Source organism: Cebidichthys violaceus, unplaced genomic scaffold (assembly GCF_023349555.1).
Source record: "Cebidichthys violaceus isolate CVI_PGR_0920_01 unplaced genomic scaffold, fCebVio1.0.p SCAF_64, whole genome shotgun sequence".
NCBI classification, from domain to species: domain Eukaryota; kingdom Metazoa; phylum Chordata; class Actinopteri; order Perciformes; family Stichaeidae; genus Cebidichthys; species Cebidichthys violaceus.
Window position 1 is genome coordinate 505,731 of NW_027176861.1, and position 13,979 is coordinate 519,709.

At 42.8% G+C, this 13,979-nt stretch overlaps 2 protein-coding genes across 2 annotated transcripts; one reads left to right on the top strand and one right to left on the bottom strand.

Annotated features, from left to right (window-relative positions):
- The first annotated feature begins 169 nt into the window (after positions 1-169).
- On the top strand, positions 170-8,664 carry apmap (adipocyte plasma membrane associated protein). Its single transcript, XM_068734479.1, has 9 exons — positions 170-396; positions 1,112-1,228; positions 1,674-1,789; positions 2,641-2,733; positions 3,805-3,921; positions 4,241-4,415; positions 4,584-4,718; positions 5,323-5,515; positions 6,760-8,664. Exons 1-9 carry the CDS (start codon positions 308-310, stop codon positions 6,967-6,969), a joined length of 1,245 nt encoding a protein of 414 aa, XP_068590580.1. The 5' UTR covers positions 170-307; the 3' UTR covers positions 6,970-8,664.
- A 191-nt stretch (positions 8,665-8,855) lies between these two features.
- Positions 8,856-10,817, bottom strand: LOC137890301 (cystatin-F). Its single transcript, XM_068734490.1, has 4 exons — positions 10,669-10,817; positions 9,715-9,893; positions 9,360-9,479; positions 8,856-9,059 (listed from the first exon to the last, which is right to left on the bottom strand). Exons 1-4 carry the CDS (start codon positions 10,715-10,717, stop codon positions 8,979-8,981), a joined length of 429 nt encoding a protein of 142 aa, XP_068590591.1. The 5' UTR covers positions 10,718-10,817; the 3' UTR covers positions 8,856-8,978.
- Positions 10,818-13,979: the final 3,162 nt, after the last annotated feature.

The following is a 13,979-nucleotide window of genomic DNA, read 5'->3' on the forward strand; positions in this document are numbered from 1 at the left end:
TATCATTTATTATATATTAAAACATTTTAATTATTATGATTACGTTTGTATCTTAATATTTATTTATTTTTCTCTTTTGTTTTATATTTATGGGGAAATTTCCAAAAAGAAAAAAAAAATTATGACGTAGTTGGCTCGGGGTCTTTTATTTTGAAGTCACAGACCGGAAGCTCTCCGTCGTCGACGTCATCAACAGCTCTCCGGTAGGATGTTTGCTCGATCCTCTCCGCGTTTAGTCCGTCCGTACCCGGGTTGAACCTCAACACAGCGAGCCGAACCGAACCGGGTCAACAAGACCGAGTCCATCATGAACGAGACGGAGGGGCTCCGGTTCCGACGGGTGCACCGACCGGTCATCACCGACGAGCTCCCGGAGCACCAGAACAAGGGGTCCGGGTAAGGAAGCGGAGCCGAGAGGTGGACACTAAAACAGGAACACCGACGGTAGACGTCACCGTGACGTCACCGTCCTGAACCCCCCCAGCTCAGAGGCGTTATTATATAATTATTAAATATTAACGATATCGAGCTGAGGTACATTTACTCACTACTGTACTGAAGTACTTTACTAGAGTATTTATGTACAGTAGTAGTATTCTCTTAACTGCTCTACTTTTATCTGACAGCTTCAGTTAATTCAGATTATTAATCAACTAATAAATAAAGTGTTATTAAAGATTACATGAAGTCATTAAAATGAGCTCCAGCTGCCTGCATTCTCTCTAGTGTCCACCAGGGGGCGACTCCTCTGGTTGTATAGAAGTCTAGTCTAAAATGACTCTACTTCTCTCTTGATTTATTCCCTCAGTAAACATTGTAAACATGAGTTTATGGTCTCAATCTCTAGTTTACAGTCTTCTTCCATCCAGCATGATGTTCATTTAGTACATTATGCTCCATTTAGAGTCAAACACACCATAAAGAGGGGATGCTTTAGGGGCGGGGCTACACAGTGATTGACAGCTCTCAGATTTCTCACAGTGGCCCAACGGTGGAATGACTTCCTGGTTCGTCACGCCATGAGGCAGGAAAAGACTTTTCCCCGTAGACGTGAATTGAGAAAGAGACGTCTGTAACGGGAGGATGGGTTTAACGTGGTTTCCTCTCTCAGCACCTACAGCGGGAAGGTTTTCCAGGTGACTCTGCTCTCTCTGGGCGGCTTCCTGCTCCTTCCTCTCCTGGTCATCATCCTCATCCTCGAGTCTCCCATCCACCCCGAAGTGTTCAGGTGAGATACATCATCCACCAGAGATGCTTGAGCCGAACCAGAACCGGACACCCGGAATATAGAATGTGAGGCCGTTAGATGCGGCAGAATGAGAGATTAGTGGACAGACACCGAGGTGCACTCTCACTCACTCACTCACTCACTCACTCACTCACTCACTCACTCACACGACTGATCTCAAATCCCTTATCGGAGATAATGAATATTAATATTCCTGTTGACGTGCAGCCTTACAGATTAACACTTTTAAATGTGGAGTTTTAGCTGCACACAATAATCACATGTCAGCATGTCGTGTTTATCAAACATCTGTTTTAAATGTGTCTCCTGGTGAATACTAATCCACTCGGGGTACTTTCTGAACCTGAACCCAGAGTGGTTCATTCTGCAGAGGATCAACGAATGCTATTTTTTAATTACCCCCCCCCCCCCCCCCCCCCCCCAGTCTGAAGGAGCCTCCGCTGATGAAGGGCTGCTGGGAACCAAACCTGAAGCTCCGAGAGGCTCAGAGACTGTTTGAAGACCAGATCACCGGACCAGAGTCCATCGCCAACATCGGAGGTCTGTGGGATCCACTTTGGTTTAGTTTAGTTTAGTGTTTAGTTCAGAGTTTAGTTTGGTTTAACTCTAGTTTAGTTTAACTCTAGTTGAGGTAAATTGTGACTGTGGTTAACTCTAGTTTAGTTTAACTGTAGTTTAGTTTAACTATAGTTTAGTTTAACTCTAGTTTAGTTTTAACTCTAGTTTAGGTAAAATGTGACAGTGGTTAACTCTAGTTTAGTTTTAACTCTAGTTTAGTTTAACTCTAGTTTAGTTTAACTCTAGTTGAGGTAAATTGTGACAGTGGTTAACTCTAGTTTAGTTTAACTATAGTGTAGTTTAACTATAGTTTAGTTTGAACTCTAGTTGAGGTAAATTGTGACAGTGGTTAACTCTAATTTAGTTTTAACTCTAGTTTAACTCTAGTTTAGGTAAATTGTGACAGTGGTTAACTCTAGTTTAGTTTTAACTCTAGTTTAGTTTAACTCTACTTTAGGTAAAATGTGACAGTGGTTAACTCTAGTTTAGTTTTAACTCTAGTTTAGTTTAACTCTACTTTAGGTAAAATGTGACAGTGGTTAACTCTAGTTTAGTTTAACTCTAGTTTACGTAAATTGTGACAGTGGTTAACAGTGGAAAAGACACACTGACCCTCTCAAACTTGTGAACATGTTTCATCAGATTTCATCAGTTTGGTTTCCAGCTGATTAAACAGAGTCTGAGTCACTCTGACCTCATTGTGAAATAGTTCATGTAGGTCTAAGTCCAGTTTCCAGATCACAATGAAATGAGTTTTATTTAGTTTAAAGCTGGACGATGAAGACCGTGAAGAAGACTGAGAGCTGACAGATGTTCGCCTTTTCTGTCTGCAGATGTTCTGTACGCCGGAACAGCTGACGGGAAGATCGTGAAGCTGATTGGTCGAAGGATTCACACGGTGACGAGACTCGGAAAACTTCCCTGTGGTGAGAGAAGCACCTGATTTAAGTTTTAAATACATTTTACATAAAGGTGGAAGATTGGGAGATATCTAATGGTCGGATATTGCTCCTTTAAATTTAGGTTTAGTTTAATTCAGTTTAGTTTATTTAGTTCATTCAAATTTAGTTAAGTTTAGTTTAGATTAGTTAAGGTAATTAACAGTCTTCAGTCAGTGTGCCGTTGAGCAAGGCACTGACCTCGAAGCTGCTCTCATGTTTCCTCTCTGGAGTTTTTAACGTTCAGTTTCTCACCCGCCGAGTGAACAAATGAAGTGACACGTTGAGACCTGCTCCGACTTCTGCTTCCTGTTCTACTTTCTGCTGGTTTCAACAGGAACCCACAGAGAGTTCAGGGATCAGACACGTGAACAGTGAACGCCACAAGAGTCCGTTTATTTATTGTGAAACAGGAAGTGAGTTCAGGGAAGAAGACGGTTTATTTTGGCAGAACGTTCAGTCTCACTGAGGGTTAAAATGAACTTATTGTGGCGGGTGTTCAAACAGGAAGCTCACAGATAATGTGACACGTAAACAATAAAGGTTCTCTGAACTCTGACGGGAGCAGCAATCCAAGACGAACCGGTCCAGTGAGTCTTCCTCTCGTTAATAAATAAGAATCCAACACGTTCAACAGAAGTCGTCCGTTGCTGCTCTTTATGACGTCAAGATGCTCCCATGGTCATTTCTTTAGTTCAGTATTAGTTTAGTTTAGTTTAGTTTAGGTCATTTCTTTAGTTCAGTATTAGTTTAGTTGAGTTTAGTTTAGGTCATTTCTTTAGTTCAGTATTAGTTTAGTTGAGTTTAGGTCATTTCTTTAGTTCAGTATTAGTTTAATTTAGTTGAGTTTAGGTCATTTCTTTAGTTCAGTTTAGTTCAGTATTAGTTGAACAGCAGTCGTCTCTCAGACTCTCTGTTTCTCCTCTTAATACCGTTCAGGTCTGCTGGTCGTTTGTTCGTTTCCTTGTTAGATTTAAACTAATGGGTGTGAAGTCTCTGTTACGTGAATGAAGTTTTTCCTCTGAGAGGAGATGATGGTCAGGTGTTATTGTCCTGCAGGCTCCAGAGAGGAGGAGTCCAGCTGTGGGAGGCCGTTGGGGATCCGAGTCGGACCCAACGGGACTCTGTTTGTGGCCGACGCCTACCTGGGTCTGTTCCAGGTGAACCCCACCACAGGTGAGAGAGCGCTGCTGGACATTCTTCTTCTTCTTCTTCTCCTTCTCCTTCATCTTCTCCTTCTTCTCCTTCTCCTTCTTCTTCTTCTTCTTCTTCTCCTTCTTTGTCTTCTTCTTCTCCTTCTTCTTCTCCTTCTCCTTCTTCTTCTTCTTCTCCTTCGTCTTCATCTTCTTCTCCTTCTTCTTCTTCTCCTTCTTCTTCTTCTTCTTCTTCTCCTTCTCCTTCTTCTTCTTCTTCTTCTTCTCCTTCTTCTTCTTCTTCTTCTTCTTCTTCTTCTTCTTCTGTGGTTTAATGGTTTTCTCGTCATTCTTTGTTTCAGGTGAGGCGACCCGGTTGGTGTCGGGGGGTCAGGTGGTCGCCGGCAGGAAACTGTCGTTCATCAACGACGTGGCGGTGACTCAGGACGGGAAGAAGCTTTACTTCACCGACTCCAGCAGCAGGTGGCAGCGCAGAGACTACCTGCACCTCATCATGGAGGCCACGGCCGACGGACGGTACGAGATCATTCACCTGAAGATCAGAGATCATTCACCTACTAATACAATTCATTTTAATTTAAACATTCTAAATCTCCCTGCTAAAGAAACTCTGACTTCCTGTCTGTTTCACATTAAAAGCCCCCTGTGGTGTGATAACAGCGATGTTGTGTTGTCTCCTATCAGAGTGCTGGAGTACGACACCGTGAGCAGAGAGCTGACGGTGGTGATGGAGAACCTTCGCTTCCCAAACGGCATCCAGCTGCTTCCTGACGAGGAGTCGGTGCTGGTGGCGGAGACCACCATGGCCCGGATACGCAGGTGAACCCACCTGACTCCATGTATTGTGAACTATTCTCTATTCTCTATTTTATAAAATAGAAAGTCCAACATGGAGTAATTTACAAAATACAATGAAATAAAATAAAAACAATAAAAGGAAAAGTTCCAATACTAGGTGCTTCACACACTAAATTAAAATAAAATGAGATGAAAGATGAAGTTCTAAAATGAAGTGCTACAAACATAAAGGAATATAAATGAATAACATGAAATGATCAAATGAATAGTTCCAACATGAAGTACTTAACAAATCAGATGAATACAAATATTAAAACTTCTTCCATGAAGACATATCTCATATTATTACAGCTGTGTTTTATTATATCTTTATGTGTTTATACTGTGACAACACTGATGGACTTTTGATAAATACATTAAATAAGACTTAGATCTGCTTATTGCTACATTATATTTGAACCATTTATATTGTATCGAGGCTGGTGTCTCTTGATTGTGAACTGTGGTCGTAGCGCCCCCTAAAGACAGTCAGTGTTTAGAAATGCTGAAGCCCAGAGTTGAGATTTAGGACAAAATGAGGTCATTAACAGCTTCTGTGAACTTTGTCTTTGTGTTTCCACATCAGAGTCCATGTTGCTGGTCTAAACAAGGGCGGGATGGACACCTTCATTGACAACCTGCCCGGTTTTCCCGACAACATTCGTCCAAGCTCGACTGGAGGTTACTGGGTGGCCATGTCAGCGGTGCGGCCGAACCCCGGCTTCTCCATGCTGGACTTCCTGTCCCAGAGACCCTGGATCAAGAAATTCATCTTCAAGGTAAAAAGAGGCCTAGAGAGACCAGGTCCAGGCTTCCAATGACAACGACTCGCAGGTGTCCTCGTAGAGACGATAAGGACTCGCAGGTGTCCTCGTGCAGACGATAACGACTCCCAGGTGTCCTTGTGCAGACGATAACGACTCCCAGATGTCCTCGTACAGACGATAATGACTCGCAGGTGTCCTCGTACAGACGATAACGACTCCCAGGTGTCCTCGTGCAGATGATAACGACTCGCAGATGTCCTCGTACAGACGATAATGACTCGCAGGTGTCCTCGTGCAGATGATAACGACTCGCAGGTGTCCTTGTAGAGACGATAAGGACTCGCTGGTGTCCATGTAGAGACGATAAGGACTCGCAGGTGTCCTCGTGCAGACAATAACGACTGGCAGGTGTCCTCGTAGAGACGATGACGACTCGCAGGTGTCCTTGTAGAGACGATGACGACTCGCAGATGTCCTCGTACAGACGATAACGACTCCCAGGTGTCCTCGTGCAGACGATAACGACTCCCAGGTGTCCTCGTGCAGACGATAACGATTCGCAGGTGTCCTCGTAGAGACGATAACGACTCGCAGGTGTCCTCGTACAGACGATGACGACTCGCAGGTGTCCTTGTAGAGACGATAACGACTCGCAGGTGTCCTCGTACAGACGATGACGACTCGCAGGTGTCCTCGTAGAGACGATAGGGACTCGCTGGTGTCCTCGTAGAGTCGATGACGACTCGCAGGTGTCCTCGTACAGACGATGACGACTCGCAGGTGTCCTCGTAGAGACGATGACGACTCGCAGGTGTCCTCGTACAGACGATGACGACTCGCAGGTGTCCTCGTACAGACGATGACGACTCGCAGGTGCCCTTGTAGAGACGATGACGACTCGCAGGTGTCCTCGTAGAGACGATAAGGACTCGCAGGTGTCCTCGTAGAGACGATAGGGACTCGCAGGTGTCCTCGTAGAGACGATAAGGACTCGCAGGTGTCCTCGTAGAGACGATAAGGACTCGCAGGTGTCCTCGTAGACAGTGTAAAGATACACTTCAGACAGGAAAACATGGAAAAACCCAGAAGGTCATAGAAAGTTATGTGTGAAATTTGACAGTACGGCCCTTTTAAAAGACACCAGACGGTGTAATGCAATAACACTACGCTCCTCCCTCCTTCTTTTTACCCTCCCTCCTTCCTCATGTCTTCCTAACTACTCCCTTCCTTCTTTCCTTCTCCTCCCTCCTCTCCAGCTCTTCAGTCAGGAGGTGCTGATGAAGTTCGTCCCTCGGTACAGCCTGGTGGCGGAGCTCCATGACGGCGGCATCTGCACTCGGAGCTTCCACGACCCCAACGGCCTGGTGGCGGCCTACGTTAGCGAAGTCCACGAGCATGATGGGAGTCTGTACCTGGGCTCCTTCCGCTCGCCCTACATCGCCAAACTCGACCTGAGCAAGGTCTAAAAAAATAAACGGACACACAGGCGGACATTTGTGACTCAGTAGGAAGTCTGAAACCGTGACACGGCGTTCGTCTTCAACAGTGACGTCATGATGCACCAGGAGGTGAAATAAACAACGTCACAAGGTGGTTTGTCAGACTCTGACTCCGTCAACTCTCTTGTTTCAGAGTGAAATTTCTCGACATATTTTGAGGGATTAACCCGTAATTAATTTCAAACATCCATGATCTCCAGAGGGTGAATCCCAATGACTACCAACAGCAGAGCCTGGTTGTTGCAGTAACTCGTCTGCCTTCGTGTTGATGTCGGCCGTTTTGTTTTGGGGATGTCGTGAATCGTTCGTTAGGCACCAACTGAAATGTGTCTGTAGCTCCGAGTATCAAATCAGATCAAATGTCTGCTCGGATTCTTCTTGAGAATTCTGGATTGAAATTCTAATCTCTCTCCACTTTTTGTCTGTATTTTATTTAGACAAAGTTCTCGTTCGTTGTTTTGTAGAAGAAAGTTGTTTTGATATTGGTTCTGAAACTCAGGGTCTGATTGGCCAACGAGACGCAACCCTAGAATCTGGTGAAAACAAAGAAAATTGCAATAACCGGCTGACAAAAAAAACAGCTTTCTAGCTAGCTCGAGCTAATAAAGCTATTTGACTCATTCACCAGTGGGTTAGCTTGCACATTGTAGCGCTAGCAAGCTGCTGCTAAATCAGTATAGCCTTAAAAATATCATCATCATGTAAACATGATTAAAGGGTTTCAGGGTTAAGGCCAACTTAATGAACTAACTTTACAGGAGTGAATAAAAATGGCAAAATTGCTTCATGCAGAGAAAACGCCATTTAAATACTTTCCATGATTCAATATAATTTTTATATATATATATATATATATATATATATATATATATACTTTATATACAGTATATATATATATATATATATATATGTATATATATATATATGTATATATATATATATATATATATATATATATATATTTATACAGAAACAGGCAAACAGCAGGTCATCTCTCGCTACCTCGAGCTAACTTTGAATCGTTTCAGTTAGCATTGTTAGCGTTATTACTGCTATGAGCTGCCATTTCTCACTTTAACATATCATAATGTATATTGGATAATATATCTAATATAGCTCTTTGGGAATGAAAGGATGAGCATCACATTCACATGTTACTAATTATTTATAATTACAGGAAGCCGTCTGTTGAATTTGATGTTTGTTTGGTTTTTAGACACTTCTGTATAATTGAGATGAATCCGAGCTCTCGGCTTCAGAGTCGTAGTTAAAACCCGGACGTAAGAAGTGATGTTTAGCATGTTAGGAAGTAAACGTTTGTATTTAGCATGTTGTCATCTGTACTTCCTGTTCCGTCCCCACCAGGAGGACCCGTTTGTTTCCTAGCAGCTCTGGTTGTAGTCTGACTCGGTTCAGTCGCGATCATAAGAAAAGAGCCGACGTCTGAACTTCACTGCTGACGGTTGTTGAGTTGTTGAGACGACGTAGTCGGAGTCTCTTCTTGTTGCACTAAGAGCTTTGTTTGAGTGATAGAAGCGTCTGATGTTTGAGCTGATTTCTTCAACTTCCTTGGAAGAAAAACTGAAATCTGCATTTTTTGATGAACACCTTTAATTTAAATGTTTGTAAAATCCAATTAAAACACCTTCATTACATCAGAAACTTAACGTCTGTGGTATTTCTCTTACATGCTGATTTACTGCGTTTAACATTTCTGTGTCATAATTATATGAAAACAAATTCAAATGTTGATGCATAGTTTGTGTGTTTTGGCTGCTGTTCGTCCTTCTGACCAGCAGGTGGCGTCATCTGCACTCAACACAACCAACGATTAAAGACATGACGGCTTCAGGTGTCAGTAAATATACAAACTTTATTCTGTGAAGGTTTTACAGACGGGGGGGGGGGGCAGGTCATCGACACCATCACAGGTGAGGATGATGAGGGATGATGAAGGTCTGAGGCGGCTGGTGGTTTCAGGGTCTACAGTGGAACATCAGAGTCCTGGTCTGGTTCTGCCAGGGGACCACCCAGACCTCAGTGTGACACTGAAACGTCTGGAAGAACAGGAAGTTTCACAATAAAAGCCTTTAAAAACAAATGCTGTAGCGGGTTAGATCAGGTGTTTTGGTGAACCTGGACTCTTTAACTCTAACAGGTGGAGCAGCAGAGACTCTGTCCACTGCTTCAGTGAGTGAGGAGAACAGCTTCAGCTCTATGTTCTGAATGGATCTGATATTAATTCTTCTAGTGTCACAGCGGGTCATTGCTGCTCTGTTCCTACTGAAGAACCTCATACTAAAGCAAGTATTCTTCTAATATGTACCGGCTGCACATTTCTAAAATAAGAGACTCACCTGGTGCAGACGACCGGCAGGCTGGAAGTCACAGGTGGACAGGTTGTTGTTGTTGTCTCGTTTACGGCAGACGGTTCTGGAGATCTCTAGATCTACGAGGTACCGAATCCCCTTAACAATCTGAAACACACACACGAGTACAGTACAAGTACCTCGACGTTGTACTGCAGTACAGTTAACGTTGTAGTACTGCAGCAGACAACACTTAAAACTCCATAAAATGTAAATTCTTTAAAACTGAATTTATTACAATCCGGTGATGATTCAAAGTACTTCATGACATCGTCGGTACTCTGTGTTTTAAAGGTAAATAAAGGCGTTGACCTTTTGCCCCCCCCACAGACCTGCGTCCTACCTGCCGCTGTGCTCTGTGGACGGCCGAGGGTCTGAAGAGGAAGGCGTCGTTTGATTGGTTGTTGAAGAAGTGGGCGGCGCTGAGGACGACCTGCTGGAGGACGCGGTCATTCCTGCTGATGTTGACCGGAGACCCGGGCATGGAGCGGCCATGATGGCTGCCTGCTGCCAGCATCAGCTCTGGAAGGGAAATATACACACATATATATAATATATATATACATATATATATTATATAGACACACACACGTGTATATATATACACATATATATATTATATATACACACACACATTTATATATATATACATATATATATATATATATATAATATATACACATATATATATATATATATATATATATATTATATATACACACACATATATATATACATATATATATTATATACACACACATATATATATATATATATGTATGTATATATAATATATATATACATATATATATTATATATACACACACACATTTATATATATACATATATATATATATATATATATATTATATACACACACACACACACACACACACACACACACACACACACACACACACACACACACACACATATATATACATATATATATTATATACACACACACACACACACACATATATATATATATATATATACACACATATGGATTTATGAATTTAAAGAGAACTATAAATCAACATTAAGGTTCTTTGTTGCTTCTTTGTTGTCGATGCTGTGAGTCACTTCCTGTTGATTTGAAATAAAGTGACCTGACGTCACGGTTCAGGTCCTTTTCTTTTCTGCTGAAAGATAAAACTGGACTTTCATTTCTTTGCTGTGACTTTAGACGCTGAATCTGAATTCTACTCCGTCTGCAGTGAAACATCATCATCGACAGTTTGTCTTCAGACATTAAAACATGTAAATAAAATGAAGGGAACAGGAAGTCTTTTACCCAGAACAGCGAGCAGAGAGACGAGCAGCAGCGTCTTCAGTCCCATCATGCACTCTGATTGTGTCTCTGTGAGGCGGCGACACTCTGACCACAGATCAGCAGCAACAAACTGTCATGTTTGTTTCTTCACACTCTTCTTAAAGCTGCAGGCTTCCTCTGTGCGATGTCACTTCCTGTCAGTAGAGGCTGAGCTCAAACCTCACAGGAAGTCTCTGTTTCCCAGCATGCATTGCAGCTCAGCTCTGACACAGCTGGTAGCGATCGGCGCTCAGGCGCGTCACCAGAAACCCGATAAACTGACTCAGGATCAGTTTCATGGAGCTGGTTCATGACGTCAAACACCGAGGACATGAAGGACGACGTCAGTGATCTGACCTCAGATCAGTGGGTTCACGTCATATGGAATCACTGTGGGTTTAAGTCCTGTTGAACATTAATGTGTAAAATGTATTCATGCAACACTGACATTCATTCATTGATGTTGAACTTCACCTTCATTCATATTCTGCATCCTCAACCAAAGACCAACTGAGTCCTTCAGAGCATCAGGGATGCAGGTCTGTTCCTCCCAGCAAGCACCCAGCCACACATGGCCTGTGGTCTGATGAAGCTTGTCCCACGTCTTTGTAGTTCTACGACGTGTCCACACCGTCCCTGTTAATCAGGTCTTTGTAGTTCTACGACGTGTCCACACCGTCCCTGTTAATCAGGTCTTTGTAGTTCTACGACGTGTCCACACCGTCCCTGTTAATCAGGTCTTTGTAGTTCTACGACGTGTCCACACCGTCCCTGTTAATCACGTCTTTGTAGTTCTACGACGTGTCCACACCGTCCCTGTTAATCACGCCTTTGTAGTTCTACGATGTGTCCACACCGTCCCTGTTAATCAGGTCTTTGTAGTTCTACAACGTGTCCACACCGTCCCTGTTAATCAGGTCTTTGTAGTTCTACGACGTGTCCACACCGTCCCTGTTAATCAGGTCTTTGTAGTTCTACGACGTGTCCACACCGTCCCTGTTAATCAGGTCTTTGTAGTTCTACGACGTGTCCACACCGTCCCTGTTAATCAGGTCTTTGTAGTTCTACGACGTGTCCACACCGTCCCTGTTAATCAGGTCTTTGTAGTTCTACGACGTGTCCACACCGTCCCTGTTAATCAGGTCTTTGTAGTTCTACGACGTGTCCACACCGTCCCTGTTAATCAGGTCTTTGTAGTTCTACGACGTGTCCACACCGTCCCTGTTAATCAGGTCTTTGTAGTTCTACGACGTGTCCACACCGTCCCTGTTAATCAGGTCTTTGTAGTTCTACGACGTGTCCACACCGTCCCTGTTAATCACGACTTTGTAGTTCTACGACGTGTCCACACCGTCCCTGTTAATCAGGTCTTTGTAGTTCTACGACGTGTCCACACCGTCCCTGTTAATCAGGTCTTTGTAGTTCTACGACGTGTCCACACCGTCCCTGTTAATCAGGTCTTTGTAGTTCTACGACGTGTCCACACCGTCCCTGTTAATCACGTCTTTGTAGTTCTACGACGTGTCCACACCGTCCCTGTTAATCAGGTCTTTGTAGTTCTACGACGTGTCCACACCGTCCCTGTTAATCAGGTCTTTGTAGTTCTACGACGTGTCCACACCGTCCCTGTTAATCAGGTCTTTGTAGTTCTACGACGTGTCCACACCGTCCCTGTTAATCAGGTCTTTGTAGTTCTACGACGTGTCCACACCGTCCCTGTTAATCAGGTCTTTGTAGTTCTACGACGTGTCCACACCGTCCCTGTTAATCAGGTCTTTGTAGTTCTACGACGTGTCCACACCGTCCCTGTTAATCAGGTCTTTGTAGTTCTACGACGTATCCACACCGTCCCTGTTAATCACGACTTTGTAGTTCTACGACGTGTCCACACCGTCCCTGTTAATCAGGTCTTTGTAGTTCTACGACGTGTCCACACCGTCCCTGTTAATCAGGTCTTTGTAGTTCTACGACGTGTCCACACCGTCCCTGTTAATCACGTCTTTGTAGTTCTACGACGTGTCCACACCGTCCCTGTTAATCAGGTCTTTGTAGTTCTACGACGTGTCCACACCGTCCCTGTTAATCAGGTCTTTGTAGTTCTACGACGTGTCCACACCGTCCCTGTTAATCAGGTCTTTGTAGTTCTACGACGTGTCCACACCGTCCCTGTTAATCACTACCTCCAGTGAATGTGTCAGACCACATCCTCCTCAGTCACCAAGAGACTTTCACTCCTTGTTATTCTTTCTATGACTTCTATTTCCAACAACGTGCTTCAACCAAGGTAACAGTGAAGATGCATTAACAAATTCATGACAGGCAATAAAAGCAGTGCATGACTAATTAAAGATAGTGTACATATTGGTTGATTGTACGATTGAATCACTCCAGTGTTCTGAATAATACAACACAAAGGATTACAAAACTACACACACTAAACAATCTGCACAACGACAGTATAATGCACTAATATTAGTGACATTAATGAGTGAATAAAAACCTGCGTGCTTGTGTTGTAAATCAGTGAACCATCATCTACTCACAGTCTTTAGTTGTGCGCTCATAAACCAAAGTGACGACACATTAACACGTTGTCCTGAGGACCAACAGTCCCTACAGTTGATCCTGAATATGAAGCACGCTTCATCACGTTTCAGTCCTGAACCAAGAGGACGGACATTAGAGAAGCAGCATTTCTGATGAAGGAATATCTGAAATCTAAACATTTCATCATGTTGAGTCTGAAAAACAACTTTTCTAAATATTGATCAGAACTTCTGATGATTCTCTTTAAATGTTTCCTTTTCTCCATCTTTCCTTCACCTCCTTCCTCCTCTCGACTCTCCTCCTCTTCTAAACCTTCACTCTCCACCTGCAGCAGGGGATTATGGGTACTGTAGTCCCTCATGAGCCGCTCTGGAGAATCACAGGTATGATGTGTATTATGTGTTTATTGTATAAATACATAAACACATACATTAAATACATAAACACACATACATTAAATACATTAAATACATAAACACACATACATTAAATACAGAAACACACATACATTAAATACATTAAATACATAAACATGAATACATTAAATACATAAACACACATATATTAAATACATTAAATACATAAACACACATACATTAAATGCATTAAATACATAAACACACACATACATTAAATACATTAAATACATAAACACAGAGTCATGTGCATACATACATTCTTCTTGATGCCTCGTGACTCACTCTGTTTATTTATATAGTTCTACATCATTTCATATTTGGACTCTT